Source organism: Cebus imitator, unplaced genomic scaffold (genome assembly GCF_001604975.1).
Source record: "Cebus imitator isolate Cc_AM_T3 unplaced genomic scaffold, Cebus_imitator-1.0 Scaffold119, whole genome shotgun sequence".
In the NCBI taxonomy this organism is placed as follows: domain Eukaryota; kingdom Metazoa; phylum Chordata; class Mammalia; order Primates; family Cebidae; genus Cebus; species Cebus imitator.
In genome coordinates this window covers 5,345,102-5,371,485 of record NW_016107434.1, presented here as the reverse complement: position 1 = coordinate 5,371,485, position 26,384 = coordinate 5,345,102, and the positions used below count along the sequence as shown (strand labels likewise).

General features: G+C 38.2%; 1 protein-coding gene and 1 long non-coding RNA gene across 2 annotated transcripts; one reads left to right on the top strand and one right to left on the bottom strand.

The window, feature by feature from the left end:
- The first annotated feature begins 15,477 nt into the window (after window positions 1-15,477).
- LOC119472825 lies at window positions 15,478-24,450 on the top strand. Its single transcript, XR_005202003.1, has 3 exons — window positions 15,478-16,362; window positions 20,206-20,216; window positions 24,440-24,450. It is a non-coding gene; the product is annotated as an uncharacterized LOC119472825 (long non-coding RNA).
- On the bottom strand, window positions 17,357-18,905 carry LOC108311956 (olfactory receptor 11G2). Its single transcript, XM_017539615.2, has one exon. It carries the CDS (start codon window positions 18,883-18,885, stop codon window positions 17,950-17,952), a length of 936 nt encoding a protein of 311 aa, XP_017395104.1. The 5' UTR covers window positions 18,886-18,905; the 3' UTR covers window positions 17,357-17,949.
- Window positions 24,451-26,384: the final 1,934 nt, after the last annotated feature.

Sequence of the window (26,384 nt, the reverse complement as noted above, 5' to 3'; positions counted from 1 at the left end):
ACCCACCTTGGCCTCTCAGGGTACTGGGATTCCAGGGGTGAGCCATCATGCCTGGCCAAATCATTTGATTTCTTTAATACTTTTGTCCCCTGGCATCATGTTATCCTGTCCTAGAGTTATGTAAATGTTAACCTGTAATTCATTTTATTTTGTGGTTTTTATATTTTGCATGTAATGATTGCATTTGGAATTTATTTAATGCATCTGAAAAAAAAAAGTTAATCTGTAGGTAAATCGAAAGGAACGAGAGTCTGCTGTTCCACTTCTTTCTCGATTGTCACTTGCCCCTTGTCACTTGCCAACAACTCTGAAAAAATAACAGCTTGCTTTATTGCTCCAGCTAAAGAACAATCTGTCAATAAAAACTTCACTGACTAACTTATAAACAAAGAGGTAGAAGACTCAGAATAAATTCTAACTGAAGGGAATTTAATGGTCCCCCCCCCCCAAATAAGCCAGACACTTGAACATTATTTTCCCTAACTGAGTTGTACAGTGAGAACTCTGAGATACCTGAGTGAGCCCTTAATGTGAATATATCACCCGGGCATTCTTTAGGAGTATGCTGGGAGAAGAGAAGTGAGGGTCCAATGTTCCTTCAAAGAACAAAGGAACAAATAATTAACAGATTTTCAGAAGAACCACACAGTCGTAGCGTCTGGCAGCACTGAACGCAGGGGAGCAGTGGTGTACTGACGCAGGCAGACTTTCCTTACATACCTAGTAGCATTTCTGGTTCCATGAGGAAGATGTGAAGCAAACTCCAGATGCAGGAGAGTCCGCATTTGCACAATCTAAAAGTCGAGTCATGGTTGAAGAATGTTATTTGTGGTTCCAGAAACTTGCTTCCTTTAGTATTCCGAAAGAAATGAAACGTGTTTTTCACATCAGCAATTACTGAGAATTTACAAGTCTCTCCTGAATAGAATCCATAGTTCCCCAGTGTTCATTGCCAGCCACCTACTTCCTGTGCCTGTATTTCTGAGCATGCATTGAATTCGATCTATATCTTTTTATAGTTTCTGTTTTCCCCAGTGGTCTGACTAGTGAGACACAGAAGTCAGGATAACTATCTAAGAGACACCATAAACACTTTCCCCTTTATGGAGATATCCTCCCTCTAAGGAACTGATCCACCTGTGGGTGTGGTGGGAGTGGTTAATGCAGGAGGAGGTGGAGAGGGAATATGTGTGTATATGTGTGCATCTGAGTGTATGTGTTTGTGTGTATTTATTTGTATGTGATTTTCTCTCCGAAATAACCTTCATTCCTTTTTAAAAAAAATTCCATATAATTACAAACATTTGTCAGTTATACATTAACTACGCACCTACTGTGTGTCAGACTCTGAGCTAAACCTTGAGTATAATAGACAGGAGCCAACAAGGTCAAGACTTCACAGAGATTACATACTTGTTTTGGTCTCAAATATAAAGATATGAAGCAAATCTCTATTATATAATTTGAACTAGACTTGCTTCATACTTGGTGCCTAACCTGGAATACCTAAAATTATTTTTTAATCTATATGTCATTTGCTTAATTTTGTTATAGTGAACATAAGATAAAGAATCTCCTTTATCAATTTTAAGTATAGTTTGAACACATGTGTTTGAAAAAGTTTAGTTATCAGTAAAGGCAGATTTGTAATTCTGTTGACTGACATGATACAATATTAGTGAAAATGAAAGTTTGGCACTGTAAATGGTTATGAATTCTTTCAAGAATATAAGGGGAAAAAGAAGAAACAAATTGAGGTGAGAACCTGAGATTAATATAAATATAGCAAGAGCTCAAGTAGGGAACACAACTGAGCTTAACGGTAAGGCTGTGTAAGTGTAGAGTGAATTCTTAAAAATGTAATCCCTGTACTAGCGCTGTTAGTATCACTTGAGACCTGTTAGAAACACGTGATCTTAGTATTTACTGAGACCTAGTGAGCCAAAAACTTGGAATGTAGAGCCCAGTTGTCTGTCTAACAAATTTTCTAGGTGTTTCTAAGGCATACATAAGCTTGAAAGCCGCTATGGAAGACTGTAGAACATTAAAGTCTGGGTTAGGGATATTTGAAACTGTTTCTAAGTTTGGGAGAGATTTCAGTAGAACTGGAAGTTACTTAAACTTGTTTGGGAGACAGGGTTAAGAATGGTATTTGAAGGGATAATTGGCCCATGGAACTGAGCTACAGGTGATGTTGTATGTCAGGCTAAGACTTAGGTATTTAGAAAAGCATTACTAGATTAAACATCTAGAAAAGCTTTTGAAAGAGGTCTGGGATAGACAGAAAATAGTGGAGAAGATTATTCAGGCATTGTATGAAATGGAGTGACCTGGGTTAAAAAAGGAAGCTCTTGGGTGGGAGCAAAGTTGAACTTAAAGAGAAGGTGGTGAGAAAACAAAGAAAATTATGACATAGAAAGTGTTAGTCCTAGTTTGAATATTTTCGCTTATTAGCTGTAAGAGCTTGGTGTGCTCCAGTTTCCTCAAATATTAAAACCATGTTTATTGTCCCTGTGTAACTCATAGGACTAATATGATAAATGAGATAATAGAGTTGAAAATATTTTGTGTTTTGAAATAAATTTATTTTAAAATTTTTATGATTATATAATTGTCATTAAAGAGCCTCAGAGGTAGATTTCTAATTTTCTATTGTCTTTTAATTAATGTCATAGAACCATTCCAGAATTAGAACTTCTTAGAGTCTAGAGGACTTCCTATTCCTCTGGAGCAACTAGAGGATTCTTTTCCCCTCCCCAAATATATATCCTCAAATAGGTTACAGATGCAAATTCCTTTAAAAAGAAATGAGCAGAGAGTGGTGGTGCGCACCTGTAATCCCAGCACTTTGGGAGGTTGAAGCAGGAGAATCCCTTGAGCCCAGGAGTTCAAGAACAGCCTGGCCAACATGGTGAAACCCCATCTCTACGAACAAACAAGCAAACAAACAAACAAATAAACAAACACCAAAATTTGCTGGGCGTGGAGGCATATGCCTGTAGTCCCAGCTACTTGGGCAGCTGAGATGGGAGGATCATGTGAGCCTGGGGAGGCTGAGGATGCAGTTAGCTGTGATTGCATCACTGCGTTCCAGCCTGGGTGTCAAAATGAGAATGTGTCTCCAAAAAAAATGTGTAAAAAACCCAAAGGTTTTAAATTTGAGAATTAGAAATAAGAGTTTAAAAATGTCCATTTTTTTCTCTAATATATTGCCAACAAAACAGGGGGATAATTCTTTTATAATGTAAATAAGAGCATGTTACTTCCCTGCTCAAAACCTTCCAAATGCTTCTCATCTCATGCAAATTACGTATAAAACATGAATAAAATAAATTGAAGAAGATACAAATAAATAGAAAATACTGTTTATGAATTAAAAGCATTAATATTGTTAAAATGTCTAGACTACCCAATGTGATTTCCAGAATCAGTGCAATCCCTGTTAAAATACCAGTGACATTGTTCAGAGAAATAGAAAACACAGCCCTAAAATCCACATGGAATCACAAAATCCCTCAAATAGCTAAGGTAGTTATGAACAGAAAGAACAAAGCTGAGGCATCACACTGATTTCAAACTATACTACAAAGTAATAGTAATTCAAACAGCATACCAATTAAAATTGGTGTAAAAAATGACTCATCAACCAATGGAAAGGAATAGAGAGCTCACAAGTGAACCTAGGCATGGTCAACTGATTTCTGACAAAGGGGCCAAGAACACACATTGGGAAAAGGACAGTCTCTTCAATAATGGTGTTGGGAAAACTGGATGTTCATATGCATAAGAATGAAATTGGACCCTTATTTCACTCTATACACAAAAAAACTACACGTGCGCGCACACACACACACACACACACACACCCAGCAGTCTCAGTTCCGGGTATTTACCTAAAAGATTTGAAATCAGCATGTCAAAGAGATGTCTGCCTTCCCACGTTCCTTGCAACCTTATTCACAATAGTTGAATTATAGAATCAACCTAAATGTCCATCAATAGATAAATAAAGAAAATGTGGTGTATGTACACAATGGAATAGCATTCGGCCTTAAAAAGAGAGAAATTTTGTCATTTGTGACAATATGAATGGAACTGGAGAATATTATGCTAAGTGAAATGGGGCAAGCCCAGAAAGACAAATATAACACATGTTTTCACTTATTTGTGGAATCCCCAAATTTCAAACTCAAGGAAGCAGGACAGTAGAATGGTGGTTACCAAAGGCTGTGGGAAGAGGGGTGTGGATAGCAGTGAGGCAACGATGGGCAAACGATGCAAAGCCTCTGACAGGAGGAATAATTATTTTTTTTCTTGGCGATATATTGCCCAGGGTGGTGAACATAGCAAATAATGTATTTTATATTTTAAAATTATTAAGATAATAAATTTCAAATACTCTTTTTTCTTTTATTGAGACAGACTCTTACTCTGTCACCTAATCTGAAATACACTGATGCAATCTTGGCTCACTGCAACCTCTGCCTCCCGCGTTCAAGTGATTCTTGTGTCTCAGCTTCCTGAGTAGCTGGGATTACAGGCATGCACCACCATGCTCAGCTAATTTTTGTATTTTTAGTAGGGAGGGGGTTTCACCATGCTGGCCAGGCTGGTCTTGAACTCCTGGGCTCAGGTTATCTGCCTGTCTCGGCCTTCCAAAGTGCTGGGATTACAGGCATGAGCCACGGCACCCTGCCATAAATTTCAAATATTCTTACCACAGAAAACATTTGAGGTGATGGATATGTTAGCTGATTTAATTATTCTGCATTATGTTCACAATCATAGTATCACTTTGTACCCCATATATATACACAAGTCTAATTTGTCAATTTATAATTTTTTAAAAAAGTTATTACTATATTTTACAAGGTCCCACAGAATTTGGAACCCTGTTCATTCCCTGACTTCGTCTCTAATACTCTCCCTTTTAAACCCTTTTTTGCTTTGAGTTTTATTTTTTATTTTTAAAATTAATTTTTTTTTTTTTTTGAGACAGAGTTTCGCTCTTGTTCCGCAGGCTGGAGTGCAATGGCGCGATCTCGGCTTACCGCAACCTCCGCCTCCTGGGTCCAGGCAATTCTCCTGCCTCAGCCTCCTGAGTAGCTGGGATTACAGGCATGCGCCACCATGCCCAGCTGATTTTTTGTAGTTTTAGTAGAGACGTGGTTTTTTTTATTGTACTTTAAGTTCTGGGGTACATGTGCAATTTTTTTTTTTGAGACGGAGTCGCGCTCTGTTGCCCAGGCTGGAGTGCAGTGGTGCAATCTCCGCTCACTGCAACCTCCGCCTCCCGAGTTCAAGCAATTCTCCTGCCTCAGCCTCCTGAGTAGCTAGGATTACAGGCATGCGCCACCACACCCAGCTAATTTTTGTATTTTTAGTAGAGATGGATTTTCCCCATGTTGGTCAGGATGGTCTTGAACTCCTGACCTCGTGATCCACCCACCTCAGTCTCCCAAAGTGCTGGGATTACAGGTGTGAGCCACCGAGCCTGGCCTTAAACTCTTTACTCCAGTCAGACCAACCTCCTTGCTGTTACTTGGATACAATGTTGTCTCCAGATCTTAAAGATAATTTGCTTCCCTCTCTTTGAAAGGCTCTTCTCTCATTGTCTACCTGGCTCACTCCCTCATCCGCTTCAAGCATTTGCTTAAATATTGCCTTCTCAGTGTAGCCTCCTTGATCATCCTGTTTAACGATGACAGCTCTTTTCTTTCTTCGACACTTCCTGTCCTGTTTGCCCTTTTTGCAGAGCACTTATTACTTTCTGATATGCTATATATTTTACTAATTTTTTTTATTGCCTGTCTCTCCCTTATGAGAGTGTAAACCCCTGGTAGATAGTGATTTTGACTCTTTTGGTCATGGTACATATCTAGTGCTAAGAACATAACAGGTGTTCAATTAATATTTGCTGAAGGAAAGAATGACCACGATTTTACTATTTTATTTTTATTTTTTTTTACGATTTTACTATTTTATATGATGTTAAAACATATGCTGCTTACATAAGGATTAAACTTCCAGTTTGTCCTTGTCTGGAAGACTTTCAACCATCAAGAACCAAGGGGTGGAGGGGAAAGAAAATTGTTCTGTTACTAAATCCTTTGGTTCTGTATTCATTAGACATTTAAATTTGATTCTTTCTTCACTTTAAACATATTGAACAGTCTTAAGAAATACCTTAAGTATAACTGCTCTTCTATCTTCCACCCCTATCTCTAGTAATCAAAATTATACAGTATGAAATAGGACAGATAAAATGCCCTCATATATCATCTACTGGAGCCACCATGTTGAAAATACGGTTCTTTCATTTGGAATGTAATATGAATCAACTATGGTTTAGCTCTGCCAGGTTAGTTGAGAAACAAAACAAAGAGGGACCTTGCTGAGAAAATTTCACCTTTAAAGTATGTAATGGAGAAGCAGAATCAGAAAATCAGGTCTTTCTTAATTAATCTTTTATGTCTGGACAACAGTTTGCTTGGTCTCTTGTAGATGACTTCATTTTCATTCTACCCTCAAGACTTTCTTCAATGCAGCCTTCATCTCCTTGTTTCATAAGCTGTAAATTAGGGGGTTTAAGAATGGGGCACCACAGAATAGAACAAAGTTATAATCTTCTGAATTGCAGCTGGGTTATCAGTTGTGGGGCTCACATACATTGCCAATAGGGCCCCAAAGAATAAACACACCACTGTTAGATGAGATCCACAGGTGGAAAGGGCTTTCTGCCGGCCAGCTGCTGAAGGGACTTTTAATACAGTTATCAGTAAAACCAAGTAGGAACCACAGATGTACAGAAGAGTGAGCATGATAATGGGGGAGCTCAGGGTATAGAAGATGATCTTAGTGATAGGAGCAGGGGCACAAGACAGGCTCATCAGTGGGTCCGTGTCACACGCAAAGTGATTGATGATGTTGGGGCCACAGAAAGGCAATTGAGAGAGTTGCACAGTGGAGATGGAGCAACTGAGGAACCCAAACACCCAGCAAAAAGACATCAAGATGTAGCAGAGTTGTGGGGTCATGATGGTGGGTAGTGCAGTGCGCGGCAGATAGCGAGGTACCAATCATATGCCATGACACAGAGGAAGTGTGCTTCTGTTGTACCAAGGGAAGTAAAAAAATAGAACTGGAGGAAACAGCCAATAAAGAAGATCGTTTTTGTCTCTGAGAGGAAGTTGACTAGTGTGTTGGGTACAGTGGAGGTAGCGTACCAGATTTCAAGAAAAGCAAAGTTTCCTAGGAGAATATACATTGGAGTATGTAGCTGTTTGTCCAATCTCACAGCATAGACAATAGTCCTGTTTCCTATCATGGTAAATATATAGATCACAAAGAACAGTGAGAATAGGAAACTTTGCATCTCCTGACAACCAGGAAAGCCAAGGAGAACAAGCTCCACCACAATGCTTGTCTCTGAGTTGTTTGCGAATTCCAGGGCTGCAGAGATGACAGAACACACCAGTTATACAAATTGTTTTGTTTTCTGAAAAACTTGTAGGAAAGCTATGCAAGCTACCTATGTTGGCTATTTGGCAATTAGTTTTCAGTAACCCATCCACTGACTCCTAACTTCAGAAGCTACAAGTCAACAATGCTAATGATCCCAAATTTCTTTAAAATTAGGGTTATGACAATAGAATCTACATTTTTCGGATATTCTTCCTCAGTGGGTTATTTTTAAGAATGCTCTCTCCCTTTGAAATTTTGAAAGCTGAGAACCATTATCCTCTACGAAAGTCAGCAAAGTGGCTGTTTGTATTTCTTTTTCCCTCCCATGGTTAATTATTTCTACTAGAGCATCTGTTAGCTGACTTAATTTTTAAACCAAGAATTAGCAGTAAAATAACAACTTTTTCTGACATCTTTCCCAAGGTGGAAAATACTTGACATACTTCTCAGATACTTGAGAGCTATGAGTGGCCATTATTCACTCTGTATTAGTGAATTTTAAGTCTAAGAATAGAATCCAAGAGAAAATGTCATGGCAATATTTCTCTGGAGAGTAGAGATTGTTCTTGAATTTACTTCACACTTTTAAACTTCTCTGTAAATGGAATTTCTACCACTATAAACAAATGCAGTGTTTTGAATCATTTAACAATAATTCTCTCATTAAAATAATTTGTTACAAAATATAATATTCTGCTACAAGAATTCATTCTTGTACTATTACATGTTACACACTATAGGTTTTGACATCTCAACTGTAACCTCTCCTTCCCACTTACAGAAAACTCTGAATCTAGATAAGTTTGGAAGGTTAACAATCAAAAGTCAAAGAGAATGAATAGGTAAAGAAGGTGTGGTATATGCATACAATGGAATACTATTCAGCTTTTAAAAAAGAAGGAAATCCTATCATTTGTGACAACATGGATGAATCCAGGGACATTGTGCTAAGTGAAAAAAGCCAGGCTCAGAAAGACAAATACTGCATGATTTCACTTATATGTATGTGTGGAATCTAAAAAAGTTGAATTTATAGCAGCACAGAGTAAAACTGTAGTTACAGGAACTGGGAGGTTGGGGAGGTGTTGGTCAAACAATACAAAACTTCAGTTAGATAGATGAAATAAGTTCAAGAGATCGATTGCACAACACGGATAACTGTAGTTAATAATTTATTTTTTCCTTGAAAATGGTTAAGAGTAGATTTTAAATGTTCTCACCACAGAAAAGTGATAAATATATGAGGTAATGCATATGTTCATTAACTGGAGGTAGGTATACAATGTATACATATTTCAAAACAATGTGTTACACGTAATACATATATGCAATTTTTTATTTGTTAATTTTATAAAGTCAGATATAAGTAATCATAGCTCTAAATGTTGCTAATGGTGAATTCTTGCTGAACACAAATGATATTTTCTTTCATTTGGAGATGAAAGAAAATATATATGTAAAAATATTCAATAAGTTCTCCAAATGCAAGGACATTTATTAACGTTAAGTTTTTCAATGTATTTCAAATGATCTAAATGCTTATGTCTTGTTATGTAAGTTTATTAATGCTACAGTGTTCAAAATTCACTTACCAAAATACTATAATTGTTTTTTTATAATTATAAACATAAAAGATATAGAAAAAGACAAAAAAATGCTACCTCCCAGAGAAAATAAATTTTTAACTCTTTGGAAGAGTGTGTTCTTCCCTTCTTTATAATGAAAATGGATTTTTTCAAAATAAACTGTTTTATAATCTGTTTTAAACTTAATATATTTGTCTTTTTTCCATGTCAAAAATACAGCTCTGAATCATCAACTCAATGACTGCATTGTTCTTCTTATCTCTAGATTCAAACAACCCTCTAATGATAGATTTAGATTGTTACCAATGTTTTCCATTATAATGGAAAATGGTCATTATAATGACCACTGTGATTATTATTTTTGGACATATATCTTGTGTAGTTTGATCCCTAAATCCTGAGCTTATAATGATTTAAAAAATTAATAATTACACTTGTCAATATAGGATGTCTTAGTTTTTGATGATGATTTTTAGATATTCTTTTGATACTTATCATATATTAAAGTCAGCAAGACAAAACTCTGTAACATATATTTCCTGTTTAATATTTCCATAGCATATTATATATAATTTTTACTAGAATATGCACCATAATGACCAAATGGTATGGTTTTGTGTTACCCTTTAGACTGAAAATGTCTATAATTCACAAATGATGTTTAATTTATCTTTCATTTCTCAGATGACTCAGTTTCTGGTAAACAGTGGGCACTTGTTAAATAAATTAATGGTTGGGCAAATTTCAGACTTGCCAAGCCTGTCACCAAAAAGCTAAGCTGAGTTGATGAACATCACCATCACTGAGTCCTCAGTATGAACGTCATTGGACAGCCTTGTATGACTTGTCAGTTTGGTCACATTTAGCAAGATCACATTTAACTCTTGTGATCCACATTCCACCTTGCCTCATGACCCTGTCCCTTTTGAGTACCCACTCTAAATAGTGGCTTCTCTAGTCATTTATATTTTCAAACATGTAGTCACAATTTTGCTCAGTATTTGTCTTTATTCCATCTTTTTCTTTGTAAGGGCTCCCACTTTGTACTTGCTACTTGGCAAATGGCTCCACTCTTCAGTCGCCAACCCATTTAGCATTTGCTAAAGCCAGAAACTTGAGAAGCACTGAAGGAACCATTTAATTCTGTCACTTCCTATATGCAGTCAATCTCCAAATCATGTTGATTTTCTTTCTCAAAGTTTACACACACACACACACACACACACACACACACACACACACACACAGAAAGAGAGAGAGAGAGAGAGAAATCTCACTCCTTCACCCAGGCTGGAGTGCGGTGGTGCAATCTCAGCTCACTGTAACTTCTGTCCCCTGGGTTCAAGCAATTCTCCTACTTCAGCCTTCTGATTAGCTGGAATTACAGGCATGAGCCATTATGCCTGGCTGGTTTTTTGTATATTTAGTAGGGATAAAGGTTGTTTTTTTTTTTTTTTTTTTTTTTTGAGACAGAGTCTTGCTCTGTCGCCCAGGCTGGAATGCAGTGGCGTGATCTTGGCTCACTGCAACCTCTGCTTCCCGGGTTCCAGCGATTCTCCTGCCTCAGCCTCCCGAGTAGAGGCTTATGCCACCATGCCTGACTAATTTTTTGTATTTTTAGTAGAGACAAGGTTTCACCATGTTAGCCAGCTGGTCTCGATCTCCTGACCTCGTGATCTGCCTGCCTTGGCCTCCCAAAGTGCTGGGATTACAGGAGTGAGCCTCCACGCCTGGCAGGGATAAGGTTTTGCCATGTTGGCCAGGCTGGTCTCGAACCCCTGACCTCAAGTGATCCAGCTGCCTGGGCCTCCCAAAGTTCTGGGATTACAGGCATGAACCACCACACCTGGCCAGTTTTCCTTCTCAATTTTTCAACACTGAATTTTACATATCGGAGATGATTGTAAATGCTGGATGTTACCACATAAAGTTGGATAGTACAGTGGTGGGATGCAGCAGCTACACATATGAACTAGAAAGAAAAATGAGCTGCTCCTTAGGAAGAACTGGGAGCTTAGTTTTAGGAGATAAGCACATAGTTTGGTGAGGAAGGAAGAGAACACTCACTGTAGTAGTCTATGTGGTGACATACCACAGTTATATTAGGTTCACAACTGATTGATTCACTCCAGTAATACTTAACAAAGTAATCCTGTTATATAGTTTACTAAAAGAAAATAAATGATAAAGTAAGATTGACTTGGGTTCAAATACTGTGCAACATACTATGTGCCTGTGGCAAGATACCGTCTATTTTGCTGAGCTTTTGTGAAAATATTGTTGAAGTACGGTTTCCTAGTACATGTTGTAGTGCCTAGTATAGTTCCTGGAATATATTAGGACCTGCAACATTTACAGCTATTCGTGTTCATAAGACTACTACGAATAAATATAATGACAAAGTAACTAGTGTAATTTTTTAGCATAATCATTTAAAACCTAAATGAAAAACAATAAATTTATTTTTAATATTTATTCATTCATTTTTGAGACAGGGCCTAACTCTTTCACCCACACTGGAGTGCAGTGGTGGGATCATAGTTCATTGCAGCCTTGACCTCCCAAGCTCAAGCGATGCTACTGCCTCAACCCTCTGAGTAGCTGGGATGATCGATGTATGCCACCATGCCAGGGTAATTGTGAAATGTTTTGTAGAGAAAGGTTCTCATCAGGTTCTCCAACCTGGAGGCTTGGCCCCTCAAAGTGTTGGGATTACAGGTGTGAGCCTTTGCACCCATCCAGTGAATTTATATGAACCTAAATGACTAGATTAAAAGGTCACTCAGTTCCCATTTATCTCATAGTGAAGCTGTGGGCAGCTCCTTTTAGTTGTTCAGATTTATTTTTCCGAACTTCTTGTATATTCTGGCACTTAGAAATATACAGTTTGGTCTGATATAAAGAAAGAAGATATAAAAACACAGATGTGTTAATAATTCAAAAGGCAGAAAATAAAGTATTAAAGGGCATTACATTTCCTGGGATGTGCATAAAAGTAATGGGAATAAGTTATATTTAATCAGGGGCATTGTAGAAAGTGAGTTATTAAGCATGACATCAAGCAGTCTTCTAAAACCAAATTATGAAATTTATCAAATTTCTGAATAATGAGGCATTCCTTTGCAAATTTAGGCCAGAACGTTTAAGGAAGTGTTCAGCTGAGGAAGATCTGGGTAGCTGGGCACAGGTGTCAAAAGTTCATTCTAACACTTATGCTGGAGATGCTGTGCATGAAATCACATCTAGAAACTCACAGAATTTTGCAAAAATATATTAATATTATAAAGGCATTCCTGAAGAGCTCAAAAGAAACAGTTATGGCAATAGGATAATTCTATTGGGCAATAGTTGTAGCCACAGGAAAGAAGCACACTCCTCCTGCGGTCAGCCCTTGAGATGTGGGCCTCAACTGGCAGCGTGGTATTTTCATCAAGGGCTACATGCAGGACCTCAATCACCTCCAGGCACCCAGAACTTCCAATAGTCTCGTCCAGCAGAGGAAGGTCAACAGGCAAGTTTTATATATTAATTACTTTTGTGGCAGAATACCTGAAAGCAGTGGCATGTGAACCTCATGAAGAGATTTCAGAAAGAGGGTGCAGGTGATGAAGAAGTGAGTGTCATTGCGATTCAGGGGTGCAATTAAAGTTTTATCTTGGAGATTGTTGTGATGTCTTCAGTCTTCCCTCGGGCTGGTTTATGACTCCCTCGAGAGTCCTTGTTATAGCATCCTTTCTTCCATCCATAGTTTCATGTAGTTTAGGGCAAATTGGGGCCCAGAGCAAAGGCAATAAGAATGTTTTGAAAGGCAGTGATGAGATGTCTATATGGAATTCCAGATAACTTCCTTTTGTTCGTAGGAAAAGTTCTAAAAAACTGATTTCTAGAAAGTTAGTTGTAATGTCCTCACTTTGATTTCTAATTTATGTTGCATCTTCTTTTTTCCTGAATCTAGCTAAAGTCTTGTCCACTTAGTTCATCATTTTGAATAACAAACTTTTGGTTTTGTTCATTTTCTCTACTGTTTTCTATTTTCTACTTTATTTATCCCTGCTGTAATCTTCATTATTTCCTACCATTTGCTAGCTTTGAATTTAGTTTGATCTTTTTGTAGTTTCTTATGGTGTAAAGTTAGGTTTTTGAGTTGAGATTTTTCTTCTTTTATAATGCAAGCCTTTATAGCTGTAAATTCCTCTCTTAGCACTGCTTTCTTTTCATCTGTAAATTTTGGTATGTTGTGTTGTCATTTTTATTTGTCTCAAGATAGTTTATAATTTCGCTTGTGACTTCTTCTGTGACTCATCGCTTGCTTTAGAGTGTGTTGTTGAATATCCACATATTTGTGGAGATTTTCGTTTTCTTTTGCTGTTGATTTACAGTTTTAGTCCATTGTGATTTGAGAAAGATATGTAAGATTTTAATCTTTCAAAACGATTAAGGCTATTTTGTGACCTAACATACAGTCTAGGCTGGAGGATTAAAATATTTTACTTAGAAATTTTGAGGTGTGTCAATTCATAAAACAAAGGGAAGAGAATGGCAAAGTCTTTAAAATCAAGCCCACAGACTGTGCAACATAGAGAGACCCAATTTCAACCAAAAAAAAAAAAAATTAGCCAGGCATGGTGGCATGTACCTGTGGTCCCAGCTACTTGAGAGGCTAAGGTGGGAGGATTGCTTGAGCCCAAGAGGTTGAGGCTGCAATGAGCTGTGATCAATCCAATCTACTCCAGCCTGGGTGACAGAGGGAGACACTGTCTAAAAAAACCCCAAACCCCAAACTGCGACAAAAGAAAGCCTAACACCTTTGAACCAAAAATAAAATAAAATAAAATAAAATAGATTACAGCTAGTATAATAGGGAAATTGAAGAAAATGCCATTTATAAATTCGAACAAGAGCTGAACCATGGCCACAATCTTCCAGGGATGACTTATTTCTGATTCCCTTCTGAGTGGCATCAGCTCTAGCTCTGGTTCATCCTTACCCGAGGATGAAGACCATTAGGGCACCAGCTTTCTGTGACCCCTTCCCTGCTTTCCCCGACCCCGCCCCAGGTTCCTATTTCCATCTCCTTAGCTAGGCATCGTCCTGAAGCATAAGGATTTGAACTGCAGCATAAATGGCCTTAGTGCTCACCTCTCAGGCTTTCATAAAAAATGACTTAGCCATTTTCTGTTCTCTTTTCAGATTGTCAATGTTTTCAAGTTTTTTTTTTTAATTTAGTATTTTTATTTGTTTTCAGCAAGATGGTAGATTGAAGTAATTCAACTTTCCATTACTAAAATCGGTATTTACTTAACATTTTAAATAATATCTCTCTTTGGTCTTCAGTTTATATTATTATTATTACTATTTTGAGATGAAATTTTGCTCTTGTTGCCCAGGCTGGAGTACAATGGCATGATCTCAGCTTACTGCAACCTCTGCCTTACAGGTTCAAGTGATTCTCTGGCCTCAGCCTCGCGAGTAGCTGGGATTACAGGCATGCACCACCATGCCCGGCTAATTCTTTTGCATTTTTATTAGAGACAGAGTTTCACCATGGTGACCAGGTTAGTCACGAATTCCTGACCTCAGGTGATCCACCTGCCTTCCCCTCCCAAAGTGCTGGGATTACAGGCGTGAGCCACCACATGCGGCCTGTATTATATTTTAGAGTCAAACTTGCTTTGTCTCTGGGACCTTTGTAGTAACCACTAGGAGTGGTTGATTATGGTGTAAGATAATTTCTAGAAGCACTTCTGTTCTGTAACCTGAGGTGCATTTGCGAAAAGACAATGCCTACGCTGTGCTTACAACCTCTTTCACAGAAACGCTATGCTTACACACATGCAGTTTCCTATGAGCTTCCATGGAATAGATTACTTAATTATAATTAGGCCTTCCCCTCTCACTGAACTTTTTTTACTTAACAAAAAGAAAACCTTGCAATTTTGTATCTCTATCACAAGACTGTGAATCTTATGAGAGAAGAAAATGTGTCTTACATACCTTTGGCTCAAACTCATTTCCTGGCTCAATGTTTGGTACATTGTAGGTACTGAACAATGGCAATAAAAATCAATAATTGAAAAATAAGGGAGATGATGTTTAAATATAAATGTGATAAAACTAGTTAAAGTTTTATAACAGGATATTTGCACAAGCCCTAAGATGAGGAAGACATAGCTCAGGTTTTTTCTAAAGCACAAAACTGTTTGAGTGAAGTGATGTTAAGGGGCTCTGAAGACCCCATTCAGCTTTTCTATCAATAAACAGGCTCCTAAGGAAATCTATAATTGTGGGAAAAAATGGTTTTCCAAATCCAATGATCAGAAAGTTCTCCTAGAAAATTGTTTTTTGTTTAACTAAAGAACTCACTCACATAACCAAACACCACCTGTTCCCCAATAACCTATGGAAATAAAAAATTTTAACAAAATATGTTTTATTTATTTTTAAAATAAATAATATGGGCACATAGTAAAGAATTTGAAAGCACAAAAGGGGTTGTGAAAAAAAGCCTCCTTTACTCTCTTGTTCCTTAGACACCAAATTCTTCTCGCTTGAAGCAGCCCTTTTTATCAGTTTCTTGGAGCTCTTTCAGGAGATATACACATTTCCGTGGAAGGCAACTACAATACACTCTGCTATTCACTTTGCTTTTTCCACTTAACGCTATGTCTTGGACATATTATATATCACTGCATATGGAACTGTTTCATAGTTTATAAATTGAAGACATGATATTCCATGCTATAAGTATAATGCACCATAGCTCGTTTTGCTAGTCTTCTATTAATGGGAACTGATGTTTTTCTTAATATTTTGCTATTACAACAATGCTGCAGTAAATATTCCTGTACTTTCATCATTTCCCACGTGTGTCAAAATATCTGTAGTCTAAGCACCTTCAAAGTTGAGTTGCTGTTTTAAAGGGTATGTGCCTTTGAAATTTTGAGAGAGGTTGCCTTGTCACCCTACATAGAGTTTGTAAAACTTATATGCCCATCAGGTAAGTGTGAGAGAACCCATTTCACAGTCCTCAGACATACAATGTGTTATCAAACTTTTTGATCTTTGTCAATTTAATAGGTAAAAAATGAGATATATTTATAGGCTTATTCTTTTATCTTTTTATGAATTAGTACCCTTTCCACATGTTTAAGAATCTTTCTGGACATTATTCGTTTATATCCTTTTGCTCATTTTCTTACTGGGATGCTGTTCTGTTCTCTTACTATTTTACAGAGCTTCATGTGTATTACGAAAACAACCTTATTGTGATATGACTGACAAATAAGTGAGAAGTCCTAAAGAGAAATTCAGGGTTAGCTTTCAAAGAAAAGGAAACTTGGACTAGTTAAAAGGGTGGTGGATAAAAACTTTTTTTTTTTTTTTTTTTGTAATTCTTAAAATCATCATCCTTAGCAAATTGCTTCCTGATTTCGAATTCCTGTTTATTTCACCTGAAAAACAGGCATTTGGCTTAGTGAAGACACTTCAATCTTAGCATGACCTTTCAGTCCAGGCCTAGATAAAAAGTTTGAGGAGAACTAGCGCAAGCTCTTAATACAAATTCTGAGTAACTATTTTTACTGATCTATAATTATTGGGTGCCTTCCATTAAAAAAAAAGGCCTAAATCTGTGGTCCTGGTTTTATCATTTATTTTACCATAAGTAACCTTTCCCTTGCTTCTCGCAGTGGAAGAGTCCTCAGGGATTCTTTGCCGCTTGCAATGAAAAGAAGAGCAGGTCAGGCCCGTATCCCAGTTATGTGTTTATGCTGGCCTCTATATCCACCTGTCTACAACTTGTGGACTTTTGAACACACGTGCTACATGATCATCTTGTGAAAGTGAAGGAAGAAGTGAGAATGTATGGAATCTAGACAGAATAGAAAAAACTTTCTGGTCATGATTGAAAAACTTGCATTAAACCAAAAGTAACTTACATCAAAAGTAAAATCTGGACAAAAATGCATAAAACAATTATTTGAAGGCACTCAGAGCAACTGACGTAGGCAAGACTTCATGGGCTACAGTCCAAGATAAAAGGAAGAAAAGGGGGGTGAGTTTCACATTCACCACGTGTTTTTCCCTGAAGATATTTGACCATTTAATGGTTGGGAGAGTATGAGACTGTGGAGGCGTTTGGGAAAGGAGTGGGGAAAGGAGAAATAAAGCTTGCGCAGAGAGCAGTAGTTTTACTGAACTGCGAAGGTAGAGAATTTGGTGTTTTCAGTCACCAAAGCAGCTGACATTTGAGAAACAAATCCTGGAGAGGGAGGACCACAGAAACTATGCTAAAAATGTGATGCAATTTCCCTTCAAGGCATTTTTGAATTTCTAAGCTGTATGTGTACATGGCGAGACCTCAAAATAGCTAGCAGAAACTAAAGCTGAGCGTGTAAAGAGCAAAGAAGAAGTTTCAAAGGTGCTGGGGTTCAAGAAGTAATGAAATAGGAGGCCAGAATCAGCTGCAGTGGAGGGGTCTTCTAAACACTCCAGATTTGCACCTGAGGTCTGAGAAAAGCTATGTTCCTGCAGCAAAAATCACAACCTTGGAGTAAAACTGAAACTAGCACAGACCATTTTAAAAACACATAGAAGTAGTGCTTAAATAGAATCAGTGTGATCTGCCTCTACTCCATCTACTGGCTAGAAGAAAACTTAACCTTCATGACCACACACATTGTAGTTTTTAAAATACAATGTCCAGTATTCAATTAGAAAACATTAAGGCATGCTAGATGACTGGGCAAATAATCAAGATCTGAAAGAAGAAATAACAGAAACATGCTCACAAGTGTTTTAGCTTTGGCCAGTGAGATGAACAATTAACTGTATAAAACCAGTTTTTTTTAGACTGCAAAATTAAAGAGATTAGTTACACAAGGACTTTTTCATTAACATTTTATGATCCCCAAAATTTCTTCAGAGCTTTTTTCATATCTTTGTTCCTAAGACTATATATCATAGGGTTAAGGAATGGGGTAACAACGGAATAAAACAGAGTCACAGTCTTCTGCTTTCCAGCTTCATGCTTAGATGTTGGGCTCCCATACATGACTATTACTGAACCATAGAACAGTGAAACCACAGCCAGGTGAGACCCACAGGTGGAGAAAGACTTTCTTCTCCCAGCTGCTGAAGGGACTCTCAACACAGCTCTCAGGACCAGAGCATAGGAGCCCATGATGAAGAGAAAGAGCATAAAGACAGGCAGGGGAGTTAAGATATTGAAGACAAGCTCTATCACAGGGGCTTTTTTGCAGGTGAGTGTTAGAAGAGGACCTGGGTCACACAGGAAGTGATCAATAATCCTGGATCCACAGAAGGACATTTGAGAGATGATGATGATAGGAATCAAGAACCAGATGAAACCAAGTACCCAGCAACTGACCACGAGATTGGTACAGAGATGTCTGGTCATAATGGTTGGATAGTGTAGAGGCTGGCAGATGGCCAGGTATCGATCAAATGCCATAACTGCCAGGAAGAAGCATTCTGTAGCACCCAAGGAGAAGAAAAAGTAGAACTGGAGGAAGCACCCAGAGAAGGAGATGATCTTGGTGTCAGACAGGAAGTTGGCCAGCACGTTGGGGACTGTGGAGGTGACATACCAGATCTCCAGGAAGGAGAAGTTGGCGAGCAGGATGTACATGGGGGTGTGGAGCCTCTGATCCCAGTGCACAGCACAGATGATGGAACCATTGCCCATGAGGGTCAGGAGGTATACAACGGAGAAGAGCACAAAGAGGAGGATCTTCCCCTCCCTGCGGCAAGGGAAGCCCAGGAGGATGAAGCCAGTGAAGGTGCTGGAGTTGCTGGGGATGTTGAAGATTTTCATGTGCTTGTGAGCTGTAAAAGCACCAGCAATTACTGGATGCCAGTGAAAGGATAGATGAGAACTCTGATTTATGTTTAAACTATCTCTGGGAATGCAATAAGCACATCTATCAATAGAGATCAATATCTATGTATCTATATCTATATCTATACCTATATCTATCTATATATTTGATCCAGGGTTTTGCTCTGTTGCCCAGGCTAGAGTACAGTGGTGCAATCATGGCTTATTGCAGTGTCAACCTCCCCAGCTCAAGCAATCCTGCCTCAGCCTGCCTGGTAGCTGGGACCACCATGTGGCATGTGCCACCATATCAAGGTAATTTTAAAATTATTTGTAGAGAAAGAGTCTTCCTATATTGCCCAGGCTGGTCTCAAACTTCTGGGGTCAGATGATCCTCATGCCTGACCTCCCAAAATGCTGGGATTACAGTCCTAAACCACCTGTGCCTAGCCAATATTGACTATTTTTGCCTAATCCTGAAACATTGTCCTCTTGGACAGTAGTTGTTGGTCTCTAAAATACACTACAAGTCAGTATCAGTGAATAAACACAGAAGTTTTCTTATTTTGAAATGTATGGAAACATACACAATACATAAATATATATCTTAATAAAAGATCATAAACAAAACATCATTGTAACTACCACTGAGATCAAGAAATAGAATATTGTGTCCTAGAATCTCCTCACATGCCCTATCCCATCACTCTGTCCCTCCCTCCCACCTGTCATAACACTCTTTCTTCTTTATGATCGTCACTTCCTGATTTTTCTTTACAATTTAATAACTAAGCATGTACCTCTAAACAATGGTATAGTATTAAGTCTTGCTCGTTTTTGTTCTTTGCATAAATGAAATACTGCTATATTTTTGGATGGTTTGTTGATTCAACAGTGAGTTTGTGAAATTCATGCTGTTGCATATGTCTGTATTCTGACAATTTTTTACTGCCCTATACTGTTACATTGTATGAATGAACCAATACTTTTTAAAAAGATTGAGATAGGCCGGGCGCGGTGGCTCACGCTTGTAATCCCAGCACTTTGGGAGGCCGAGGCGGGTGGATCACGAGGTCAAGAGATCGAGACCACCCTGGTCAAAATGGTGAAACCCCATCTCTACTAAAAATACAAAAATTAGCTGGGCATGGTGGTGCGTGCCTGTAGTCCCAGCTACTCAAGAGGCTGAGGCAGGAGAATTGCTTGAACCCAGGAGGCGGAGGTTGCGGTGAGCCGAAATTGCGCCATTGCACTCCAGCCTGGGAAACAAGAGCGAAACTCCGTCTCAAAAAAAAAAAAAAAAAAAAAAAAAAAAAGATTGAGATAGGGTCTCTCTCTGTCACTCAGGCTAGAGGGCAGTGCATCTTGTCTCACTGCAGCCATCCGGGCTCAAGGAATCTTCCCATCTTAGCCTCCTGAATAGCTGGGACCACAGGCATGTGCCACCACTCCCGGCTAATTTTATGGTGTGTGTGTGTGTGTGTGTGTGTGTGTGTGTGTGTGTGTGTGTGTGTGTGGTTGTTTGTTTTTTGGTGGCGACGGGGTTTTGCCATGTTGCACAGGCTGGTCTTGAACTCCTGAGCTGAAGTGATCTTCCTGCCTCAGCCTCCCACAGTGTTGGGAATTACATTCCTGAGCTACTGTGCCTGACCCAAACCATCACTTTTTAAAATATTCTACAACAGGTAAATATTTTGGTTTACTTCTTTTGGGACTATTAGGGATAATGTTACTATGACTATATAGTTTATCTCTCCTGGTTCACATGTACATGGATTTCTATTAGCTGGATCACAGGAGGTGTGTATCTTCATCTGTAGAAAATTAAGCTAAAGTTTTCTATAATTATTGCACTATTTTTCATTACCATTGGTAGTATATTAGAGTTCTTATTGTCAATATCCTTCTCTAACATTAAGCTCTGTATTTACTAGAGTCTTGAGAATGACACATAGACTGCATTTTAACAATTTCTTTTTCTCTTTTGGTAATATTACCCTGGATAATTCTCTCCTTGGAAGTACTTTTTATTCAGAGCAGTGGTTATAGCAAAACTCTTCTGCTTTCAAGAAAGAATATTGCAGAATTGATAAAGAAAACTCTTCCCAAGCATGGCTTAGGAGAATAGTTCAAGGCATGATGTAATTTATTGCCTTTCTAGGAAGTTCATTATCTGTTGAGGTGAATTCTGTTATCCATGCTATTATCTAAACCAGACATTAAATAATCCATGTTATTATTTAAACAAGACTTGCCCCTACCAAGGGAAAATTCTTTGAATTGTTTCACTCAACAGAATCTTCCTGAGCATCAAGTTTCAAATAGAATTTTGTCATGGGCTTGAAATCAGTTTGAGAAGTTACTTTATCAGAGGTGATTGGGCATTAGCACAGTGCTTTGTACTTAGAAAGCTTTTAATAAATATCCATAAAATGAATGAATAAATAGACTTTCTTATTTCCCAGAAAGGGATCATATCCGCACAATACTTGTGGGCAAGGCGGACTCAGATTGTGGGACTGTGGAACAAAGAACACTTGGGACTACTTGGAATCACTTTTATTTTTTGAGCTAGTGAACTAACTCGTTGATTCATGCTATTTGGTGATGCAGCCTACCAATTTCAGGAGTAAAACTTTCAAATTAATAGTAGGTAGCTGCTTCTTACTTCTGTTAAAATAGTTCCCCAGCCATCAAGGAGAGATAGAGCTGAGGGATAGGATCAGGTTTAATTTTAATTTTAATTTTGTCTTGTTGAAACAGGTCTTTGTCTGAGTTGGGAATATGAGTCTACAGAGTCAGTTGGTTCCTATTCTAGTTACATAAACGGTGGAACCTGATATTAGTGATCTAATGTTAAGATAGGCTTAGCAGGAGACTTCAAAAGAAGAAAAACATTTACATTTTTTGTTTCCTTTCCCAGTCACTGTTTGGGAACACCTCAGGCAGAATGACTTTGGGTGGTTATATTTTTGCATAATGGCTTTATGTTTTTTTGAGTTAGCAGTCTTAACCAGACTGTATTGTTACTCACCTTTTGTTACTTATCTCTTCTGTGCAGAAGAAGCTATGATGTTTACCCGCCACAAATCCCAGCTGGAGCAAATTAAAAAAAAAAAAGAAAGAAAAAAATCTAGCTGATTCACCCTGCATTGGCTGTAGAAGGCACTGTGAACATGGGCCCAACATTGGGTTTCTGTACTCAGGCTGCTTGGATCAAGTTAATTAACAAAAATGGCCTTAAAAAATCTGTTTACTTGTTAAATTAGCCAACCTCAGAAAGTGGGGTGAAGATAGACTATGACTGAATGAGCCAAACTGTGTCACATGCAGTGTGATGCGAAGGTATTTCTCTGGTTTTTTAATGTTCCCCCAAACTTCCATGCAGTAGAAGTCTGGGCACCTGGCTTGGTTGGCCCGTTCCTCAGCCAGCCCAGAGATGTCTCATCACAACACACGTTTCTCCTCTTGTTTTGTGCAGGTTCAGTGATGGGGCTGCCACGTCTGTGATGTTGGGTAATCTGTTGCCAGAAAGTACTTTAAAAAGTCAGGATAAGATAATTCTCCAGATTGGGACAAGTGGTAGGCAGCTGTACAAGATAGAAAAAATCCTGGATTAAAAAAAAAACAAAAAAAAAAAACCCAAAACCTAAAATGNAAAAAAAAACCCAAAACCTAAAATGCAATAAAATAAATAAATGGGGGGGGGGAGAAAAAATCCTGGATTTAGGGTCAAGAGTTTTTTTTACTCGTCATAGGAAATTAATACTCTCTTAGTTTCCTTAACTATCAAATGGGCATAATTATACCTTCCTTAAGAGCTGTTGTAAAGATTACTGTATGAGATGGAGTACCTTGACCAGTGACTGATCAGGAAGAGCTTAAGATATATTGGTTGTATGTATGTTGTGCTGAATTCAAAGAGAGTGTGGGTAGAGGCTATTAGATTCTGCAACTATACTATGACTTTTCTATTCTTCTAAACACTGTATAATTTTTTTTTTTTACCTGTATCAGCAAAGACAGTCCCAAACTGAAGGTTCTCAGATGTTTCTTTTTTATTTTCTTAGAGAGAAGTGGTAGTCTTTTTGGTAATAATTAGAGAGCAGAAAAAGGGTGGAAACTGTGATAAGGATTCCGATTTTGTTTGCTGAAGGATGGAGGGGTGTTAAATAGAGCCTCCCAGGAAGTAAGTTAGCTTGTATATTCTGATCCTTGAGGACACATTTACTGCTTTTAAAAGGAGAAGAGCGTCAAGAGATAGTTCTGTGCTTGTTACTTACTTCCCTTGGGGCATTCCTTAATTTCTGTTTATTTTTTCTAAGAAAACTGAAATAGTGTCTTTGTCTTGCTGCAAACCTCTCACAGGTGGAACAAAATATTAGTTAATCAATGGACTGATTAATCAATCAACCAATAACATGTCTCTAACTCCCTGTGTCTACCATGTAGCCAATGAAAAAAATCTTACAAGCTCGAAGGTAGAAATACAGCCCCAGACATCCATAACTTATTTGATATTATAGCAAACCTCTAAGATTTTCAAACTGGTCTGATACTCATAGCTATTTTCTTTTTGGACATAATCTCTTGGAATACAACCTCAGTCAATATCTCTCTGAGATAGTAATAAAATGAGACAAAAGAAGGCCACTTCATTGTTTTGTCTAAGCATAGACAAAAACAAAGTTACTGCTATCCGTAAAATATCAGACATTCTCTGTAAAACGAGTGACTGTTATCTTTCAGAAAAAAGGGAAAAGAGAAGCTTTATTCTCTTTCTTCTCTGTTTTCTCTATGGATTAGATTTGTTAAAATACCTAGTCATACAAATATCGAATGCGTGTGGGGCTTAAAACATAGATGACGGGTTGATAGGCACAACAAATCACCATGGCACATGTATATCTATGTAACAAACCTGCACATTCTGCACATGTATTCCAGAACTTAAAGTAAAAAACAAACAAAAACTCTAGTCATAGAATTGCCCTTGCTTTCTGACAACATCCAGTTGGAGCGAACTACTACTTCCTTAGACCCTCCCCGAAATCACCCAATCATAGCACAAATCCTATAATAGGTTCTTTCTAACATCTTCATACTGAGGCATCTCAGAGTTCCCCCATGAAATATGTTATCCTTTGCTACACTGAGTGATGAATGCAACTTGCTCATCAGGTATTCCTGAGATTTAGTCAGTGCCTGACTGAATGGCACTGACAAACCTAACATAGAATAAGGTGGCTGTGAAGCAGAAAGTCTTTCCCTGAGACTTCATTTAGTCCTCTCTAAGAAGACAGCTACAGCCAGGGACATTTTCCAAGTCCAAGGATGTTCCTAGCTATAGCCAGTCAAACCAGAATGCTCTTTGACTGGATGTAACTGGAGCAAGGTGCTGAGATTTCCTCATCCTTTTCAGAGGAGCAGATCATTTAACACAACTGATATCTTATCTCTTCATTCTCCCTACTATGGTAGAAGTTTTCATTTAAAACACTGATGAATTTAGCTCACTTTCCTGTTTCCATTTATATTTCAAAGTCTTCAGCCTGGCAAATATGGCACTCTGCAGTGAAGCCTTCTTCACTTTTCTGTCCCACTTCCCTGACTTTCTGGCAGATGTCTCTACACGTTGGTAGAACCAAACCATCCAAGCACGCACTGGGAGCTCCAACAACATGTGTTGGAGTAATTTTACCCTCCAGAAAATGTCAAAGAGTAGTTAGTCCATTGGGCTTCTATGAGAAAATAACATAAACTGGTTAGCTTGTAAAAACAGAAACTGATTTCTCAGTTCTCGAGGCTGGAAAGTCTAAGATCAAGGTGCCAACAAATTCACTCTGGGGAGGGCCTGCTTCCTGGTTCAAATATGGTGCCATCTTGCTGTGTTCCTGCATACTTGGTGGAAGGGCAAGGGGTTTCTTGGGTTTCTTTTATGAGGGCACTAATGCCCTTCCTGAAGGGGCTGTCCTCATGACTTAGTCACCTCCCAAATACTCCACCTCCTAATACCATCACTTTGAGGGTGAGAATTTCAGTGTATGACTTTTAGGGGAACATAAACATTTAGCCCATTGCAAGCACCATTATGATATAAATGTCTTGCAGTGGGAGGGTGAAGCCCTGTGAGGAAAGTGACCTGGACAAGTAGATGAGGAGGTTGATCAGTTTAATAGTGTTCAGGGGTATCTGTATTACTTTGTCTGTTTTATGTTCTTTTTATATTCCTTTTCCATTTTGGAGATTGATCTGAGAATATATATATATATATATATCTTTATTAAGAAAATTTCTATTTCCATAGGTTTTTGGGGGAACAGATGGTGATTTGGTTACATGAGTAAGTTCTTTAGTTATGATTGGTGAGATTTTGGTGCACCCATCACCCAAGCAGTATACACGGAACCCAATTTGTAGTATTTTATCCCTCACCCCCTTCCCACTCTTTCCCTAGGAGTCCCCAAAGTCCATTGTATCATTCTTATGCCTTTGCATAGCTTAGCTCCCACTTATGAGTGAGAACATACGATGTTTGGTTTTCTATTCCTGAGTTACTTCCCATAGAATGGTAGTCTCTAATCCCATCTAGGTTGCTGCGAATGCCACTAATTAATTCCTTTTTTAAGGCTGAGTAGTGTTTCATCACATATATATCTCTCACAGTTTCTTTATCCATTCGTTGATTGATGGGCATTTGGGCTGGTTCCACATTTTTGCAATTGCTAATTGTGCTGCTATAAACATGCAGATGCAAGGATCCTCTGGATAGATACCCAGTAGTGGGATTACTGGGTTAAATGTAGTTCTACTTCTAGTTCTTTAAGGAATTGCCACACTGTTTTCTGTGTGGTTGTACTAGTTTACATTCCCACCAGCAGTGTGGAAGTGTTCCCTTTTTACTGCATCCATGCTAATGTCTGTTATTTTTTGATTTTTTGATTATGACAATTCTTGCAGGAGTCAGGTGGTATTACATTGTGGTTTTGATTTGCATTTCCCTGATTATTAATGATGTTGAGCATTTTCTCATATGTTTGTTGGCCATTTGTATCTTCTTTTGAAAATCATCTATTCATGGCCTTAGCCCACTTTTTGATGGGATTGTTTTTTCTTGCTGATTTGTTTGAGTTTGTATTAGATTCTGGATATTAGAATTCAGCTTTGTTGAATGTACAGATTGTGCAGATTTTCTTTCACTCTGTGGGTTGTCTCTTTACTTTGCTGATAGTTCCTTTTGCTGTGCAAAAGTTCTTTAGTTTAATTAAGTCCCATGTATTTATCTTTGTTTGTATTACATTTGCTTTCGGGTTCCTGGTCATGAAATCCTTGCCTAAGCCAATGTCTAGAAGGACTTTTCTGATGTTATTTTCTAGAATTTTTATGATTTTTTGGTCTTACGTTCAAGTCCTTGATTCATCTTGAGTTGGTTTTTTGTAAGGTGAGAGATAAGGATCCAGTTTCATTCTCCCACAAGTGGCTAGCAAATTATTCCA